Below are 16,500 nucleotides of genomic sequence, written 5' to 3'. Positions count from 1 at the left end.
TGGGCTCCTCACTGTTAGGACATTGAGCTGCTCTATGTTCTAGCTCCCCCACAAGCATAACATTTATACACAGCCCTTGATATCTCCCTAGGCTATGGGATATTAGGCCTTACCCCATGGCCTTCTCTCCCTGGTTCCCCAAGACCCTTCCCAGCCTCAGGCCGCACTTCAGCATCCCTCCTTCCCCATATAGTCATACCCCAAACTATCAGAGGTACAGGCCTTTGGGACTGGGGCTGGCCTTTGGGTCTGGTACATCTCTTCTCTGGCAGTCCTAGAAAGCTCTCTGGCCATTAAGTGTCTCTCTATGAAGGCAACCAAATCGTTGTTGTCGGAAGGGTCATTTTGGTCAACCCACCTTCACAGGCAGTAATCCTTTCAGGAATCTGTCCAAAACCAGGAGTTCTATGATCTTTTCCATACTGTTGATCTCAGGATGCAGCCACTTCTGTGTCAGATGGATCAAGCTGAACAGTTGTGATCTTGGCGCTTTGTTATCCTGGAACCTCCACTTGTGGAATCCTTGGGGCTTTATAGCTGTAGTCACTCTGGATCCTGCCAGAATCTCAGTTTTCAATGGGGCACAGTCTTTGACAGTTTCCGTTGCCATATCATGGCAGGCCTTCTGAGCCTTTCCACTCAGGAAGGGAGCAAGGATACCGTCCCACTGGTCTTGGGGCAAGGCCTCACATAGGTCTGTTCTTTCAAACGTGAGAAGATAAACCTCAACGTCTCTCTTTGTCATCATCTTTTGTAGGTAACCACTAGCCTTTAAGATAGAGCTCCATCCTGGCCACCTCCTAGAGTAGTCAGGGCCTTCAGTTGTCTGTCTGCTTCCCGTAGGGTGCCTTGGTCTTGTATCACCTGATTCATCAGCAGTTGGTTAGTCTCTTGTTCTATTTGTATCGATTCCTGCTGAGCAGCCATCTGTACTCTGGTAGCCTCCTGTTGTGGTGCAGTGGCCTGCACCAGCATCCTTACCACGTCATCCAATCTCAGGAATGATTCATCTTGCCTCCAGGAGAGTCCGCTGTATGTGATCCCACCCCTAAAACCATATGTGGCAACACACCTTTATCGTCACATCAGCCTCAGCGGTTATGGCGTGGACTGCTCCCTCAGCAAGTTTGCAGATGACACTAAACTGGGGGGAGCGGTAGATACACTGGAGGGTAGGGATGGGATACAGAGGGACCTAGACAAATTAAAGGATTGTGCCAAAAGAAATCTGGTGACTTTCACCAAGGACAAGTGCAGAGTCCTGCACTTAGGACAGAAGAACCCCATGCACTGCTACGGACTAGGGACCGAATGGCTAGGCAGCAGTTCTGCCGAAAAGGACCTGGAAGTTACAGTGGATGAGAAGCTGGATATGAGTCAACAGTGTGTCCTTCTTGCCAAGAAAGCTAATGGCATTTTGGGCTGTATAAGTAGGGGCATTGCCAGCAGATCGAGTGACGTGATCGTTCCCATCTATTCGACATTGGTGAGACCTCATCTGGAATACTGTGTCCAGTTTTGGGCCCCACACTACAAGAAGGATGTGGAAAAATTGGAAAGCGTCCAGCGGAGGGCAACAAAAATGATTAGGGGACTGAAACACATGACTTATGAGGAGAGGCTGAGGGAACTGGGATTGTTTAGTCTGCAGAAGAGAAGAATGAGGGGGGATTTGATAGCTGTTTTCAACTACCTGAAAGGGGGTTCCAAAGAGGATGGGTCTAGACTGTTCTCAGTGGTAGCAGATGACAGAACAAGGAGTAAGGGTCTTAAGTTGCAGTGGGGGAGGTTTTGGTTGGATATTAGGGAAAACTTTTTCACTAGGAGGGTGGTGAAGCACTGGAATGGGTTACCCAGGGAGGTGGTGGAATCTCCTTCCTTTGAGGTTTTTAAGGTCAGGCTTGATAAAGCCCTGGCTGGGATGATTTAGTTGGGGATTGGTCCTGCTTTGAGCAGGGGGTTGGACTAGATCTCATGAGGTCCCTTCCAACCCTGATACTCTATTATTCTATCCCTCTGGTGGGGAGCAGAGGCCTAGAGTAAATCAGTCCTTCTCCACAGTTTATAATTCTTAACAATGGTTTATTCACAGTTTTCACAAGGTAGGCCTCAGGGTTGTCCCAAGTGGTTTTCTTAACAACCCCCCCCAAAACACACACAAAAAAACATTTCCTTGCTCCCACCAGAGCACTGACACTTATTATACTGGCTCCTGACTGTCAGCCCTTCCCCAAGCAGTAGTAGTAAACTCGGTATTTCCCCAGTGAGAAGGAGAACAGCTCTCCTCCTAGAAGAAACCTATCCTCCAACCCTTCTGCAGCTTGTATCTTGTCCCTACTCCCAGCTCTCTCACCAGAAGAGGTTCTAAAGGTCACAGCAGCCCTTAACTGGGCTCAGGTGTCCCTAATTAACCTGACGTAACCTCTTTTCAGCTCACAGGAAAGAGGGCTTTAACGGGCTGATATACCTGCCTTCAACCACCCTCCCATAGCTGTCAGGTCTGAGTTTGTCACAGTCCAATTTTATGCCAGAATAACTCCATTGGTTTCAATGGAGTTGCATTGGTATAAAACTGGAATAGCGCAGTGGTGATTCAAACCTCAAGGTATGTTCCTCCCCAGTCTGGTTTCCAATACCAGCAACTCAGTTCAACTCAGAGAAAACAGACTCTCCATTGGCTATATGACCAGCGAGTGTATTTTCTGTTATTTTCTCAAGTAGTTTATTTGAATAACCTGAGCTATACACCAGTAGTTGAGATCTCAAGGGTTTTTTGAGGAGTCATATAGTGAAACATAATGCAGCTGTAAGAAAGGTTGTTTAATACACTACACTGTGTAACTTTACATAACATCATTCTCAGTAAAACTGCTGTACAATAAATATTTTAAAATACTCTGGTCGTGATTTCTTAAACTTTATTTAACACATGAAAAGCTTGTACTTAGGGCTTGTCTACACTGACTGGGGGTTTGACGCACAGCGATCAATGCATCAGCCGTCGATTTAGCAGTTCTCTGACCCACTAAACCAACCACCGATCACTTTCTTGTCGACTCCTGTACTCTACCTGAACAAGAAGTGCAAGGGGAGTCGATGGGAGAACATCTCCAGCATAGTGTGGACCCCGCGGTAAGTAGGTCTAAGTACGTCAACTTCAGCTACATTATTCACATAGCTGAAGTTACATAACTTAAATCAATCTCCCCCCATAGTGTAGACAAGGCCTTAATCTATGTCAAGAAGATTGTCTACAGACTTACTTGCTTGGGATCGGATTACACCAGCTCTAATATTAAATGCCTAAAACTTGACAAATTCTGGTTTTTCACCTTTTCTTAAGAGATGCCCTTTAATAAAGCATTTGTGCTTAACAGAAACTCACACATACTTCTAGGCTGCACTAATATGATGCAACTGCCGTATTTATGAAAATGAGGGCTATAGATGCTGCACAATGAGTGGGTGAAACAGAATGCAATGTGGACTTAAAGCCTTTTGTTGCTAAATAGAATTATCAGTATAAAAAGGGAATAACTTTTATTACAGAACATCCCTGATAGAAAGACGAAAGGACAAACCGCTTAGTATGGACATATGAGCAACCTCTGTAATTTTTTTTAAAGGTCATGATGGGGGAGGGAGGTGGGAAGGGTGAAGGGAGGGAAAAACCAACCACCACATATGTTTTGTTTAATTCAAATCAATATAAATAACTTCAAACTACAACAAGTTTTTAATTCCCATATCTTTCATGCACCCTCTATGCTCTGCCTTTCCCAAGATTCCTCTTTTTTGAGAGAGCTTCACAGGTTTGTTAGGACAATTTCTGGTAAATAAATCCCGTAAAGATAGGACCATTTTGGGAGAGGAGTTCTCTCAACAAGGAGAAACCGAAGATGTGAAAATTAACAGTTCTTCCTGGTAGATCTTAGAAAGACAGCAGGAGGAAATTTGGGCATCTCATATTGAAAATACTTCTTTCCTTATTTTGTGTCAATGTGCTCCGACCTATAGCCTGTTCCTTCATTTTCCTCCCATTTCAGATGAATCGTAACTACATTATAGGGCTGTCCTAGACCAACCACATTTTATAAGAAAAAGGGATTGTACTACCTTAAAAGAAAAGTTGAACATGTTCATTACTGAAGCTGAAAAACAGCAATGAAAGACGTAATGAAAATAATGTTCTTTAATAATCGAAAAGTGAAAGTGCTGTATTAAAGAACAAATATTTCTCACGCATGCACATTACAGGAAAAGACTACGTTAAAAACCATTTGTTTCCATTGGCTAGCTACTAAAAACACAGCTTAATTATCTACAAGTGTAGATTCTATGTGACTACTGAAGAGTAAATTATATCAAAATCTAATATAATTCTGAAAAACAGTATCATTTTAAAGGCAGCATTAAAAACAGAAAATGAATTCATTCTCATTCAAATGCTTTTGCAGGTTTTGGATTTACTTTCCCCAGGAAGGAAGAACCATTTTAGCAGTACATCTGTCTTATGTGCCAACAAGTTGTAGATCTTTGATCACACAGGAAAATGCCTGAAACAGGAAATCTGATGCTTCACAGATCAGTAATGGGGATCAAGAAAGAAACCACTACACCAAAAGGTTATCTCATACAGGAAACAGTGTTGCTAATACAATGCTAGGATTAAAAAGACAAACAATTGTGGCTTTTTAGTTCACACACAAATTCGCTTTACAATATATTGTAAGTGACTTGTTTACATTGTCAGGCTAACACTTTTCAAACCTATGCCTCACACAATACTTTAAATAATAACAGCTATACTATTAGCTTTGTACCCTTTGTCAGGATGGATATATATAGTTCTGTATATCTTTTTCCCTTCAGGCTAATCTCAAATCCCAGTCCTGCAGTTGTGTGTGCGCACGGGCGCGGACAGACTGCTGTGCCCATGCACAATGAATTGCAGGATTAGGGTCTAGGTTAACTAAAATTACACAAGTTTAATAATTATTTAGCTAGGCACAACGAAGTTGGAGAATGAACTGCAGACAAAGTTGATGTCACTTAGTTTTAAATATCCTGGTTTCAATTTCAGTCTATGCTGTGGTGCTTCAAATACATTAGCATCTCTATGTACTGATATATTGATCACTGTTAAAATCTTCAGTTTTTACCTTTTGCCTAATTAACATCTGAGTAATGTTTACTGCAACATAGGTTTAGTAGAGTATTGTGAATACTGCCGTATTCCCATCACATGATCAAACCAATATCAATATAAATCAAACAATAAGAAAAATAAACATACCAGATTCTTACTGTCCTGCTTATGAATGGTGACAATTCTACTCTCACTGGAGCCTTCTTGGTTTGCTTGCTTAATGCTGACATCGATTATATCAGGAAAATCACAGTATGTCTGTAATTCCTGTAATAAACGTTGGTTATGATTAATACTAACATAGTAAATGGTTTTTCAAAGTATAATTCAAAATTCTAGAATTCCTACAACCATAGATAAATATTTTCATCACCTTAGGAATGATGACAAATGCAAAACACTGAAGATCAAATAATCACGAAGTGGATGCTGATTTTCACAATGAAAAACACACACACACACACACACGTGCATCCATGACTATGGTAACCAAAGGCACAAATCATAATGGGAGCTAGAAGCATGGGTGAATTTTGACTGGAGTGCAATTCAGGAATTTTTGAAAATTTGGTTCTTTAAATTCTGTCCTCAAACTGAATTCTTAAAATATCTGACTGTCTCACTTTTTCTGTTCTTCCACCAGATGGATAAGGATAGATCAGTCAAAATGTTATACAGGTAATGGCTTTTTTTGTTGGTTGCCTGTAGCATTTTAGATAATATACCTCATTATTATTTGTTATTTCTGTAATTCAAGGGAAATAACAGTCGGATAATAATCTGAGTAAGAATTTCTAGTTTCTGTTATTTACTGCAGCCTTTTTGCAGGTGTATCCATGGTTACACTGGCACAACATGTATTCACCGATGCTCTCCATAAAGATGCTGGGTCAGATTCGCAGCTGGTGTAAATCATCTTGTTACATTAAAGTCAATGGAGTTATGCCCAGTTACCAGAGAAGAATCTGGGCTGGCAAGACCACCTATCACAGCCACTGCATTACCAACACTTCACCAAAATAAAAATAAATAAATAAATAAATAATAAAAAAATCTTGCTCCAAGCAAGTGGTTGAGTAAAGTTTTGTGACGCTGATTTGCTGCAATAGTCAAAGATATAGCTTGCCTTACCTCACTATTAAATTTGAAGACAAATGCAGAAACTGTCCACAGGTAAATGTAGTTAATTACCTTACATTAGGCACAGTTGCCTAATGGTCAGAGCAGAGGACAGGGAGTCTGGTGACATGATTTCTATTCCCATCTGCCCCTGCCTTCCTCTATAGCCTCAAACAAGATACTTAAACTCTTTATGCATTTGTTTCCTCATCTGTAAACTGGGGATAATAATGCTTATTCATCTTGGAAAAAAACTTTGAGAATCTCAGATGAAAAACAATACAAATCCTATTACTCTTGCTATTAAAGGCTTGATTGGCATGCACAAATGGTACAGTTTCATACACAAATTTCAGCATGTGCAAAGTTAGAGGTTGCTTCACAAAAACGTGGCTAAAGAGGATAAATTTTATATATGAATTAATGTACAAAAAGTGATTTTAAAAGGCCTAGTTTTCTATAAAATAACTCCAAACATCATCATTAGAACCATCTCTTGAAGGCTGCTTTTCGCATATGAAGGGTGTCTAGTAGGAACATTTAACAATCATCAAAGTTATACAGATGATAACTATTGGCCCAATTATCCAAACTTTAGTTCAGTCTGCACTGTTTCTAATAAGCACAAAGGAAGAAATATCAAGATATTTGCATATATGTAGTTATATATTTTAATATGCCTGATGATTAAATACCATATCATAAAAGTGCCATTTTACATAATGGGCTGTGATCACTTGTAATCTATCTGTTAACCTCAATTTGTTCTACAAGGTATTTTTCACATTACTGTTTTGATCTAGTCTGTTATCTATCATGAAATGTATATGTATTTTAAAATGTACGGTCATTTATTTATTCATTTTAAAAAAGGAGATCACCTCCAATACTCCTCCTTCAAATTTCCCTTTGAAAAAAAACCAGTTCTATTTAGATTATAAAGAAGGGTTATACTAGAAGGGTTGTTTCATCTATAGTCTGTAAAGTGATGTGTAAGTTTTTAATGCTATAGAAATGTTTCACAATAATATTCTGTTATTTAAAAGCCATGTACAATAAATAAGATATACTCCTGAAATGATACATTGTCTTTGGGATAACAGTGTTCCTGATCTGATCTGGGTACATTGCACATTAGCAATGGAACAGGTGGGGCTTATCAAAGCTAGACTTAGTAATTCCTGACAACCAGTAATTCATTTCCTGCTAGCAACTAGCATCAGATAACGTTAAGTTCAACTGTTGAATATTCAGATGGGAAACAATGTAAAAAACAAACACAAAAGCACCCAGATAACATCAAGAATAAAATGTAACTACATGATTATAACAAATGATTGAATAATTTAGCTTAACTCTTAAATTAGACGGAGCTGTTACTTTCTCATGTCAACTTTTATAATAATCCTGTTTCAGTAGCATGAATGACAGAGAACTTCACTCTTCATTTGTCATCTAAGTACTTTAATTGCTTAGTCAAAAATTATTTCTCTTATAATCTATATTAAAAAATCCACCTAATTTAAAAAGTCTTGTGCTGTTTGGTTCAAGTCAAACCCCATTCAAACAGAAATCACAGTAGAACTATTAAGTCAAAGTCATAATTCATTCTATAGTACTACATGAGAATGAATCAGTACATGTAACATATGACCAAATTACTCTGTTACCATGTCCATTTGCAAAATCCTTAAAATAATAAAAGTGAAGCCATATTCATAAGGATTACCTGTTCTGTCAGTGTCTCACTGTCTTTATGTTTCCCTCTTGAGCACTGAATTCCACCGTTTCCAGTTATTATAATGGTTGCAAAACTCTCTTCACCTCTGCAAGGCTCTTTTACTTCAAAAATCTCTGAATAGAAGGCAGGCTGAAGGGATTCCAGATTTATAAGATATTTAAGTTTCAAGTTTCTGGCAGTAGCTTTGCATTGGCCAAACTGCTGGATAAATTTGCGGAATCTGTACCTTATTCTCTTTCGTGTCAAAATATGGTAGTCTTGGATTTTTGCCCGAACACATTTAGGCAAAAACATCTTGTAACTGTGAACACAAGATTAGCACATAAATTCCAAGGTTTATCTATAAAGCCTAGAAAAGGAAATTATTTCTGTATGCTAAATAAATACAAAGCCAACATAAAAATACTTTATCAAATGAACTACTTACTGTGATTTTAAAATTTATTGTGGTTTTTATTTCAGTCTTCAGTAAAAGTTGTTGAAAACGAAACCACACTTATTGTGCCGTTTTCTATTTTTCATTTACTAGTTCCAAAGTATAGTACATTGTTGTTTCCATAAACCTGGACATTTCTGATTTAGTCATTATTATGTGGGGTTGGGAAGAAGTCCAGTCAGCAAGGATACATTGATAAATTCCCATAGCTATGCCAATGTAGCAAAATCCTGATCTTTCTAGATCATTCAGATTTGTAAATACAGACACAGAACCACATACGTCAAGTTTAAAAAGAAGATAACAAACAATGCAAAACTACACTGTATCATGAACTAAGCCTTGTACTGGGAGGTTGGATTTCTTAACTTTTGAGTACTGGATGTTCTTATAACTTAATGCTCTGTTAACATTTTCTCTGTGTAACTTAAAAGAAAGATGCCAAAATCTAAAAACAATATCAAAACAAGTTTTATTTAATCAGTTACCACTTGTGTCACTGGCTCCAGCAGTATCTTGTTAACTAGGTGATTAAAAATGAAACTATGTTTTAAAAGTTATGACATGAAGAAGTTTAACAAAAGAATGGACACAAAAAAAATGAAATTTTCAAAACCAGACTCACAAGAATGGAAAAAAAGGTGAGAGCAAGAGAACATGTTGTCTAGACAAGAGGTGACCAGCTTAGTCTACAACTCCTGCCTTTGAATTTTTTCCCGTTTCTTGGGATGCAGGCTTCAGATAGCTTCTGCAGCTTTGACTTGAAGTAATTCCAGGCCTCCATAAGTTCTTCAGTCCAATTCACTTCCCTAACTAATTTCCTTCATTTTTGAAAGTCAGCCCTTTTGAAATCAAAAACCCTAGTCGCAGATTTATTTTTGTTTATTTAGTTCCTTCCATTTAGTTTGAAATGAATTAGCTCATGATCACTTGAACCAAGATTGTCCCCTACAACCATTTCTTCTATGAGGTCCTCACTACTCACCAAAACCAAATCTAAAATGGCATCCCCTCTAGTCGCTTCAGCAACTACTTGATGAAGGAATCCATCAGCTATCGCATCTAGGAAAATCTGAGCCCTATTGTTATTACTAGCACTCGTCCTCCAGTCTATCTCTGGGAAGTTAAAGTCTGCCATGATCACGCAGTTTCCATTAGTATTTACTTCATTAAAAACATTAAAGAGGGCTCTATCCATATCCAAATTAGATCCCGGCGGTCTATAGCACACCCCAAGCACGATCACAGGGGAGGCTCTAGTAGTTTTCTTCCCCAGTGTGATTTTTGCCCAGATGGGCTCTGTCTTATCCATTCCATCGCTTCTTATTTCTTTACATTCTACCTCATCATTGATATACAGTGCTACTCCACCACTTTTACCTTTATTTCTGTCTTCCCTAAACAGCACATACCCTTCAATAGCTGTAGTCCAGTCTACTATATAGTACCATGACTACTATTCTATCATGTTTCTGTTATCCCTGTAATATCTGGTTTCACTTCCTGCACCAGTAGCTCTAGTTCCTCCATTTTGTTACCTAGGCTCCTCGCATTGGTGTACAAACATCTTAATTTTTTACTGTTTGGCCTCACTCACATTCTGTAGCCGATTAGGCACGGACATTCTACAGCCAGTATGACCTATTAGACTGGTATCCACACTGCCCTTCCTCCTTATATACATTCTCCTACCCATGGCTGTATCCTTTCTTACTTCGTTTTCTTCCCTCACAATGCTAAAATCCAGCGTGGAGATTACCTGGACATCTCCCAACCATCTCCCCCAAATTCCTAGCTTAAAGCTCTCTTAATCAGTTGTGCCAGCCTCCATCCTAGAAGTCTACTTCCTTCCCTACTCAGATGAAGTCCATCCTGAGAGAACTGTCCTCTGTCCATGAATGCCTCCCTGTGGCCATACATCCCAAAGCCCTCCTTATAGCACCACTGCCTGAGCTATCTGTTGATAGTCATAATCTTGTCACACCTTTGTTGCCCTTCTCTAGGAACAGGCAGAATCCCACTAAAGATCACCTGAGCCTCGATTTCCTTAAGCGTCTTCCCCAGCCTGGCATAGTCTCCCTTGATACGTTCCAGCGAGAATCTACCGGTATCGTTTGTTCCCACATGAAGGACAATCAGTGGATTCTTTCCCACTCCCTTTAGGATCCTTTTCAACCTCAGGTTCACATCCCGTATCTTAGCACCTGGAAGACAGCACACCCTTCTATTCTCTGGATCAGCTCTGGTTAAAGGGAAGGGATAGCTCAGTGGGTTGAGCATTGGCCTGCTAAACCCAGGATTGTGAGTTCAATACTTGAGGGGGCCATTTGGGGCAAAAATTGGGGATTGGTCCTGCTTTGAGCAGGGGGTTGGACTAGATGACCTTCTGAGGTCCCCTCCAACCCTGATATTCTATTCTATTCTACAGGCCTGTCTATTCTTCTCAGTAAGGAGTCCCCAATCACGTAGACCTGCCTTTTCCTGGTGACGGTGCGATTCTCTGGTCTATCCCCTGTTCCCTCTGGCTGCAAGTTCTTTCCATTCCTAATCTCCCTCGTAATCCTCTTCAACCCATCCTGTATCCTCCTGGGGTTCATATTTGGTGTAGTCGCCATTGACTCTTCCCCTTTTCCTATAGGACTAGCCGCTCTTCTCTTCTTCCTTGCCCTTCCACCTTCAGTGACTACTTGCTGAGCCCCTTCTTCATTTTCCAACACCGCCAACCTATTCTTGAGCTCTATTTCTCCTTCACTAGCCCATCTTTTCCTCTGCCTGATTCTCTTAGTCACATGCTTCCACTGTCCATTTTCTTCATCCAGCAGACTCCCATCAGAATTCTTCAGTCCTGCTTCCATCTGTAAGTCTGAGCTTTTCCCTTCAGCTGCCTCAGGTCTTTGCTCCATAAGCCGCTCAAACTCCCTTCTAAACTCAACCAGACTTTCCACCTGCATCGCCAACCCTCGGATCTTTTCTTCCATCAGCTCTATCAGACGGCACTTCATGCAGAAAAAACTCTTTCCAGGTACCCCCTCCAGGATCACGTACATACCACAGCTTCCACATCCAGTCATCCTCATTGTGTCTTCCACGACATGGGTCACGCCCACTGCTGCCTCTGTATCTGTCATAGCCTTCCCACCTAAATCCTGTTAATCTGGGAAACACAAACCACACCAAAACCACCACCACCACCCACAGCAAAAACAAACCCCAAACAAGCACCACAAGTCAAACTCCCCTTTCAAACTCCCACTCAAACTCCCCTGTTTACAGCTCTGTTTGCTGGCTCCTGTGCCGCTGCAGCTGTCTGTTGTAGCAGAGGGGACTTGCTTAGCTGCAGGACCAGCCAAGGAAGAAGGAAACTGGCTACGGACTACAGGGAGATACTTCAGGATTTGGAGGAAAAGCCTAGACTCTTTAGAGGACTCTGACATAAGCCCAAAGAATGTTCAAGAGTGGTAAGGGACATGAGGCAGGGAAGTGCATATACACAGGTTATTGTTGTGTCTAGATCTGTATGCTTCTTGTGCTAGCAAAAGTAAAGAGTGATTCATTTTTGAAAACCTTACAAAGCCTGTGTGTCTGTTTGGTTCAATTATCACAGACGCCTGAAGAGGTAACTGTAAACCCAGAGCTCACACAAGGTCAGAGCGCTGAGGAATCATAGAAGATTAGGGTTGGAAGAGACCTCAGGTGGTCATCTAGTCCAACCCCCTGCTCAAAGCAGGAAGGGTGTGCTTAAGCTACTGGGGAGTCTTGGAGCCTGTGGCAGCTAGGCTGCAAGGTTCCATTTCTGTGAAGGGATAACCGACAGACAGCCAGTGCCCAGAAAGTGTGTCGGGGCAGTTCTGCAGCCTACTCAGACCAAAGGAAGCTTAAGAGCACATAGGCCTAGTGTGTGAGGCTCAAACACAGTAGCTTGGTGACCATCCAGACAGTAGGAGTGCTACCAGGGCTTTGTGACACAAATACATGCATAACAAAAGAGAGACAACCACATTCTTTAGGATCCAATAATGTTACAAGGTTGTGTGAAATTTAAGTCTTTCGTACTTCAGAAGTTCTCTGTTAAAACAAAGAACATTAAAAAAAATTACTTATTTTTCCTGACTTCCCCCTGGAAGCTCAAAGTTACAATGTGTTTGCACATATGTTTGCCTTCAGTTGCACACGCACTTTAGTTATTATTTTAAGATTGTTTATAGGTGAAGTGATTCTTTGGATTAAAAGAGCATAGACAAATATATGTCATGTAAAATAAAGTTAATAGTTACATGGACTTTTCAGATATAAAAAGAAAAAAGTTTTTGAAACCGAAAAACTGCAGACACATGGGAAGTTCTAGAGCAGCGGTTCCCAAATTATGGTCCATGCACCACCAGCAGCCCACAGAACACTTGCCAGAGGTCCACAGAGAACTGGTCACAGTGTTGATTCCTCCTTGTTTCCACCTGCTAAATTTCATTAAAAGACAGCTAAAAATACATTAATTACTTTCCTAATGTTATTTTCTATATAAGCAATGGCTGAAGTTGCAATAAGGACGTTCAAATGCTAACGGAAAGGGAAGTAGTCCATGTGATCACAAGGGTAAGGGGAGGTGGTCATGAGATAATCTCTCTACTAAGCTAAGGTCAACATTATAAATATGTTTGGGAATCTCTGCTCTGGAACAAATCTGTTGCCAAAAATTGTGTGTCTGTCAAGGTGCTAATTGCTTGGGTTACATGAAAGAGAAAGGTAGAGTGAGAAAACAGTAAACTAATGAGTTATCCTTTTACTATATGTAAAAGTAACATTGTTCTGAAGTAAGGAATTACCTGACTGAATTGTAGATAGCCAGGGGAGTTTGGTCCTTTTCTTTGGCCACTCTCATCATATCAAGAACAGCCATTCCAAGGCATTCTTCCTGTGTTTCATGAGTAACAGGCACCTTTACCCATCCATGCACAAAATCATCTCGCCACTGAGAGAGAAAAGAGCACAAGCAAACAGACTGAAAATTTACCTGATCGTGATCTCTCTTTTATAACATTTTTTTTACTGAACATTTTTGTGACTCAATTCTTCTGTACCCAGAACTCTGTGAATCTGTACACTGGTTCCCAGCTACTCTTCACCCCGTGGCAACTCAGCTCTTAAAAGGTTTGTTATCAGCTTATTGCTGAAGTCCCACAAGGTCTGTTCACGAATGGCATGGTCCTATATTTCCAAGCCTGCTCTTCTCAAAAAATGGAGCCTGATCCTTGCTGAGGGGAATAACACGGTGGAGGCATCAAGTCCTTCATCCCTTCCCTCACACTGGATTTTCATTCTCTCATACTGCAGAGGCACGATGTGACCCTGAGTTTTATCTGCATATTTAAGACTGGCCTCTGAGAAATTAAGTCAAGCTTCGTGCGTTATTTCTGTGGGATATCATACACATTCTATGTTTGGATGATGGTGTCAAAAAGCAGTGGCAAAGAGGTAAAAAAAAAACAAAAAACAATCAAGTCATACCTGAGCAAACAGATAAGACATGACAAGGTCATCAACAACAGGGCTCTCTGCACCTCGGGAAACACCATAACGATATGCTCTGCTACTGCCATTACAATACCAGTGAGGAAAATAAAACCTGTTGAGGAACATACACACTGTATAGTTAAGCAAATTTCAACAAAATTAAAGGCTATATCTACTGAAAAAGACCACACATCTTAAATACTATCACTTGGTAAAGTTAAGATTTCTTTTTATGTACAACTCCCTGTAGCAAGATCCTTGGTCCTCTACAAACCTCTTGAGAAGATACAATGAAATATAACTACTTGGGTTATTATAACAATGCCCAAGGAAGACAAGATTATTCTATGCCTAAGTGAACAACCATTACGTGATCCCAAAGAAAACACTCTGGTTATCACGCCATTCAGTTTATTGCAAAGAGGAACAGCGTAGCGATTAGTAAAGTGGTTCTTGCAGAAGTGACACCTGGTTGCTGCAAACATTGTAACTGCTCCCAGTGTGACTAAATCATATCTTAGATTACTAAAAGAAATGTTTGGAACTAGGAGTAGCACTATAAAATTAATGTAACTGCAGAACAGAAAGCTGTATTCTAATCCAACTAATATATCACTAACAAAACTGCCAGTTTTAAATTCTGATTCCTGAATCTCTTTTGCTCATAATATACCACAAAAAACAAAACAAATTGCTTTATTTTTTTGATACTGTACCTGGTCGATCTTACTTTTTCTTGTATGGATGACATTAGTGGAAAATGAACAAAACACTCTAAAAAGAGGTAAGATTTTCAGAATAGCTTTGCTGACCACAACCACATTTTAAATTGGAATTAGCAATATGGTTGAGTATTCTGCTGTGCATCTGTGCAGATTGGTAGTCATTCTTATCTTACTCTTATAATAGAATGGGGAACAAACTAACAGATGCACACAGCAGAAATTTCAATAAAATAATTTCAGTCTACCAGCATAGGGCAAAGTAAGCCATTAAGAGAACATTTTGCATTTCAATTTGCAATTAATTTACCAAAGGGACACCCATGCTAACTTATGCATTTCAAGGAAATAAAAGACTTTTCAGCAGGAAAAATTGTAGATGCACAGCTCAAAAAGTTCACTTTCAAAAGAGATTTTGTTCATTTGATAGATACAAATTCTGCTGTAGATGTCCTGATGATTGGATGGGATAACTTAATTATATCTATAAATCAGCATTTTAGTCAATGAAAGACTTTTTACATTTCAGAACTTCTAATAATTATATTAGCATCATGACTCAAAAACACAAATCCACGAACAAGAAATTTGGCTCTTGTTAGTTGATCATTTATCACAAAACAAATAAATAATAATAATTGGAACTTCCTGTACTTTCAGTACCTTTTTGTTTTTTAACCTGAAGAGGCAAGTATAGTTATCTCCAATACAAAGGCACAAATGATACAATTGATTATTCAATTTACTCAATCCAACATATTTTGTGTGCTTCTTATCAAGTACCTAATAGTTCATACGGAGACTATAATTCAGTTACATTTTACATTATATTGTTTGCTACTGCTTTGTTATTTAGCTTTTTGCATTAAATATGAAAAATAAATCACAATTCTTTTTTAGGTGTTATCTGAGTTGTCATGCTACCTTATTCGGTAGAGTATGTTGAGCCTGGTTGATTCTTCTACGTGGAAGATGTGATTTGGAGGATACCAAATTCTCTCTGTTTCATTCATTAGTGCAAACATGTTATGGTACACAGGCATGATACCTAGTAAAGCAACAGAAAAACAAATGCTTACTGAGAAGTTCCTTATTATGCAGATCACTTTTTTTTAGTAGTAAGAAAACACACCCTTGTAAAAAGTGGTGGACTGATAGTATCTGAGAGTCTTGTTAACTGATTGTCCATAGCACTGGTAGGTCATAGTTTCACTTCAAGTTTCTGCATGCTGCAGTTTATTTTCTGCCTCAGTATCATCTCTTTGTTTCTTTATGCTCCCGGTCTGCTCATTGTACCCACCTGCTGTTATCTCTCACTTTATATCCAGGGCTTGTCTACACATGAAAATTAATCTGGAATACGGTAGGGTGTGAATTTAAAGCAGGTTAACTATTCCTGATTAACTTCATGCATTCCTTAGGCCAGGTCTACACTACCACTTACTTTGGTATAACTTACGTCGCTCAGGGGGTGTGAATAAGTCAACCACCTGAGTGACGTACATTACACTGAACTAAGCGCTGGTGTGGACAGCGCTATGTCAGCGGCAGAACTTCTCCTGCCAACATAGCTACCGCCTCTCATGGGAGATGGATTTATTATGCCGACAGGAGAGCTCTCTTCCACTGCACAGAGCGTCTTCACCAAAGGAGCTACAGCAGCACAGTTGTGTTGGTGCAACTCTACCAATATAGCATTTCTAGTGGAGACTAACCCTTACTCCGATTAACTTAATCCCATGGAGCTAAACAGGAAGAGCTATTCTGGAATAACACCCTGGATCGACAAACCCTTAGATTATAAGGTTTTCAGGGCAAAGACCAT

At 39.8% G+C, this 16,500-nt stretch overlaps 1 protein-coding gene and 1 long non-coding RNA gene across 9 annotated transcripts in view; one reads left to right on the top strand and one right to left on the bottom strand.

Annotated features, from left to right (window-relative positions):
- Positions 1-16,500, top strand: part of LOC142072208 (uncharacterized) — a 630,664-nt gene that overhangs the window by 222,277 nt on the left and 391,887 nt on the right. The window lies entirely within an intron of this gene.
- The window catches only part of JAK2 (Janus kinase 2), a 190,596-nt gene that overhangs the window by 90,992 nt on the left and 83,104 nt on the right, over positions 1-16,500 (bottom strand). For all 8 annotated transcript variants that reach the window (XR_012668609.1, XM_048850409.2, XM_048850403.2 and 5 more), the window contains exons 3-7: positions 15,600-15,723; positions 13,948-14,065; positions 13,266-13,411; positions 7,998-8,310; positions 5,297-5,416 (exon numbers count right to left, since the gene is read on the bottom strand). Coding sequence is in view for 7 of the 8 variants with exons in the window: in XM_048850409.2 (XP_048706366.1) it covers positions 5,297-5,416; positions 7,998-8,310; positions 13,266-13,411; positions 13,948-14,065; positions 15,600-15,723 (821 nt within the window). In the remaining variant the exon portion in view is untranslated. The remainder of the gene's footprint in view (positions 1-5,296; positions 5,417-7,997; positions 8,311-13,265; positions 13,412-13,947; positions 14,066-15,599; positions 15,724-16,500) is intronic.

The sequence above is a fragment of the Caretta caretta genome, chromosome 5 (assembly GCF_965140235.1).
Source record: "Caretta caretta isolate rCarCar2 chromosome 5, rCarCar1.hap1, whole genome shotgun sequence".
NCBI classification, from domain to species: domain Eukaryota; kingdom Metazoa; phylum Chordata; order Testudines; family Cheloniidae; genus Caretta; species Caretta caretta.
This window is presented reverse-complemented; position numbering and strand designations above follow the sequence as displayed.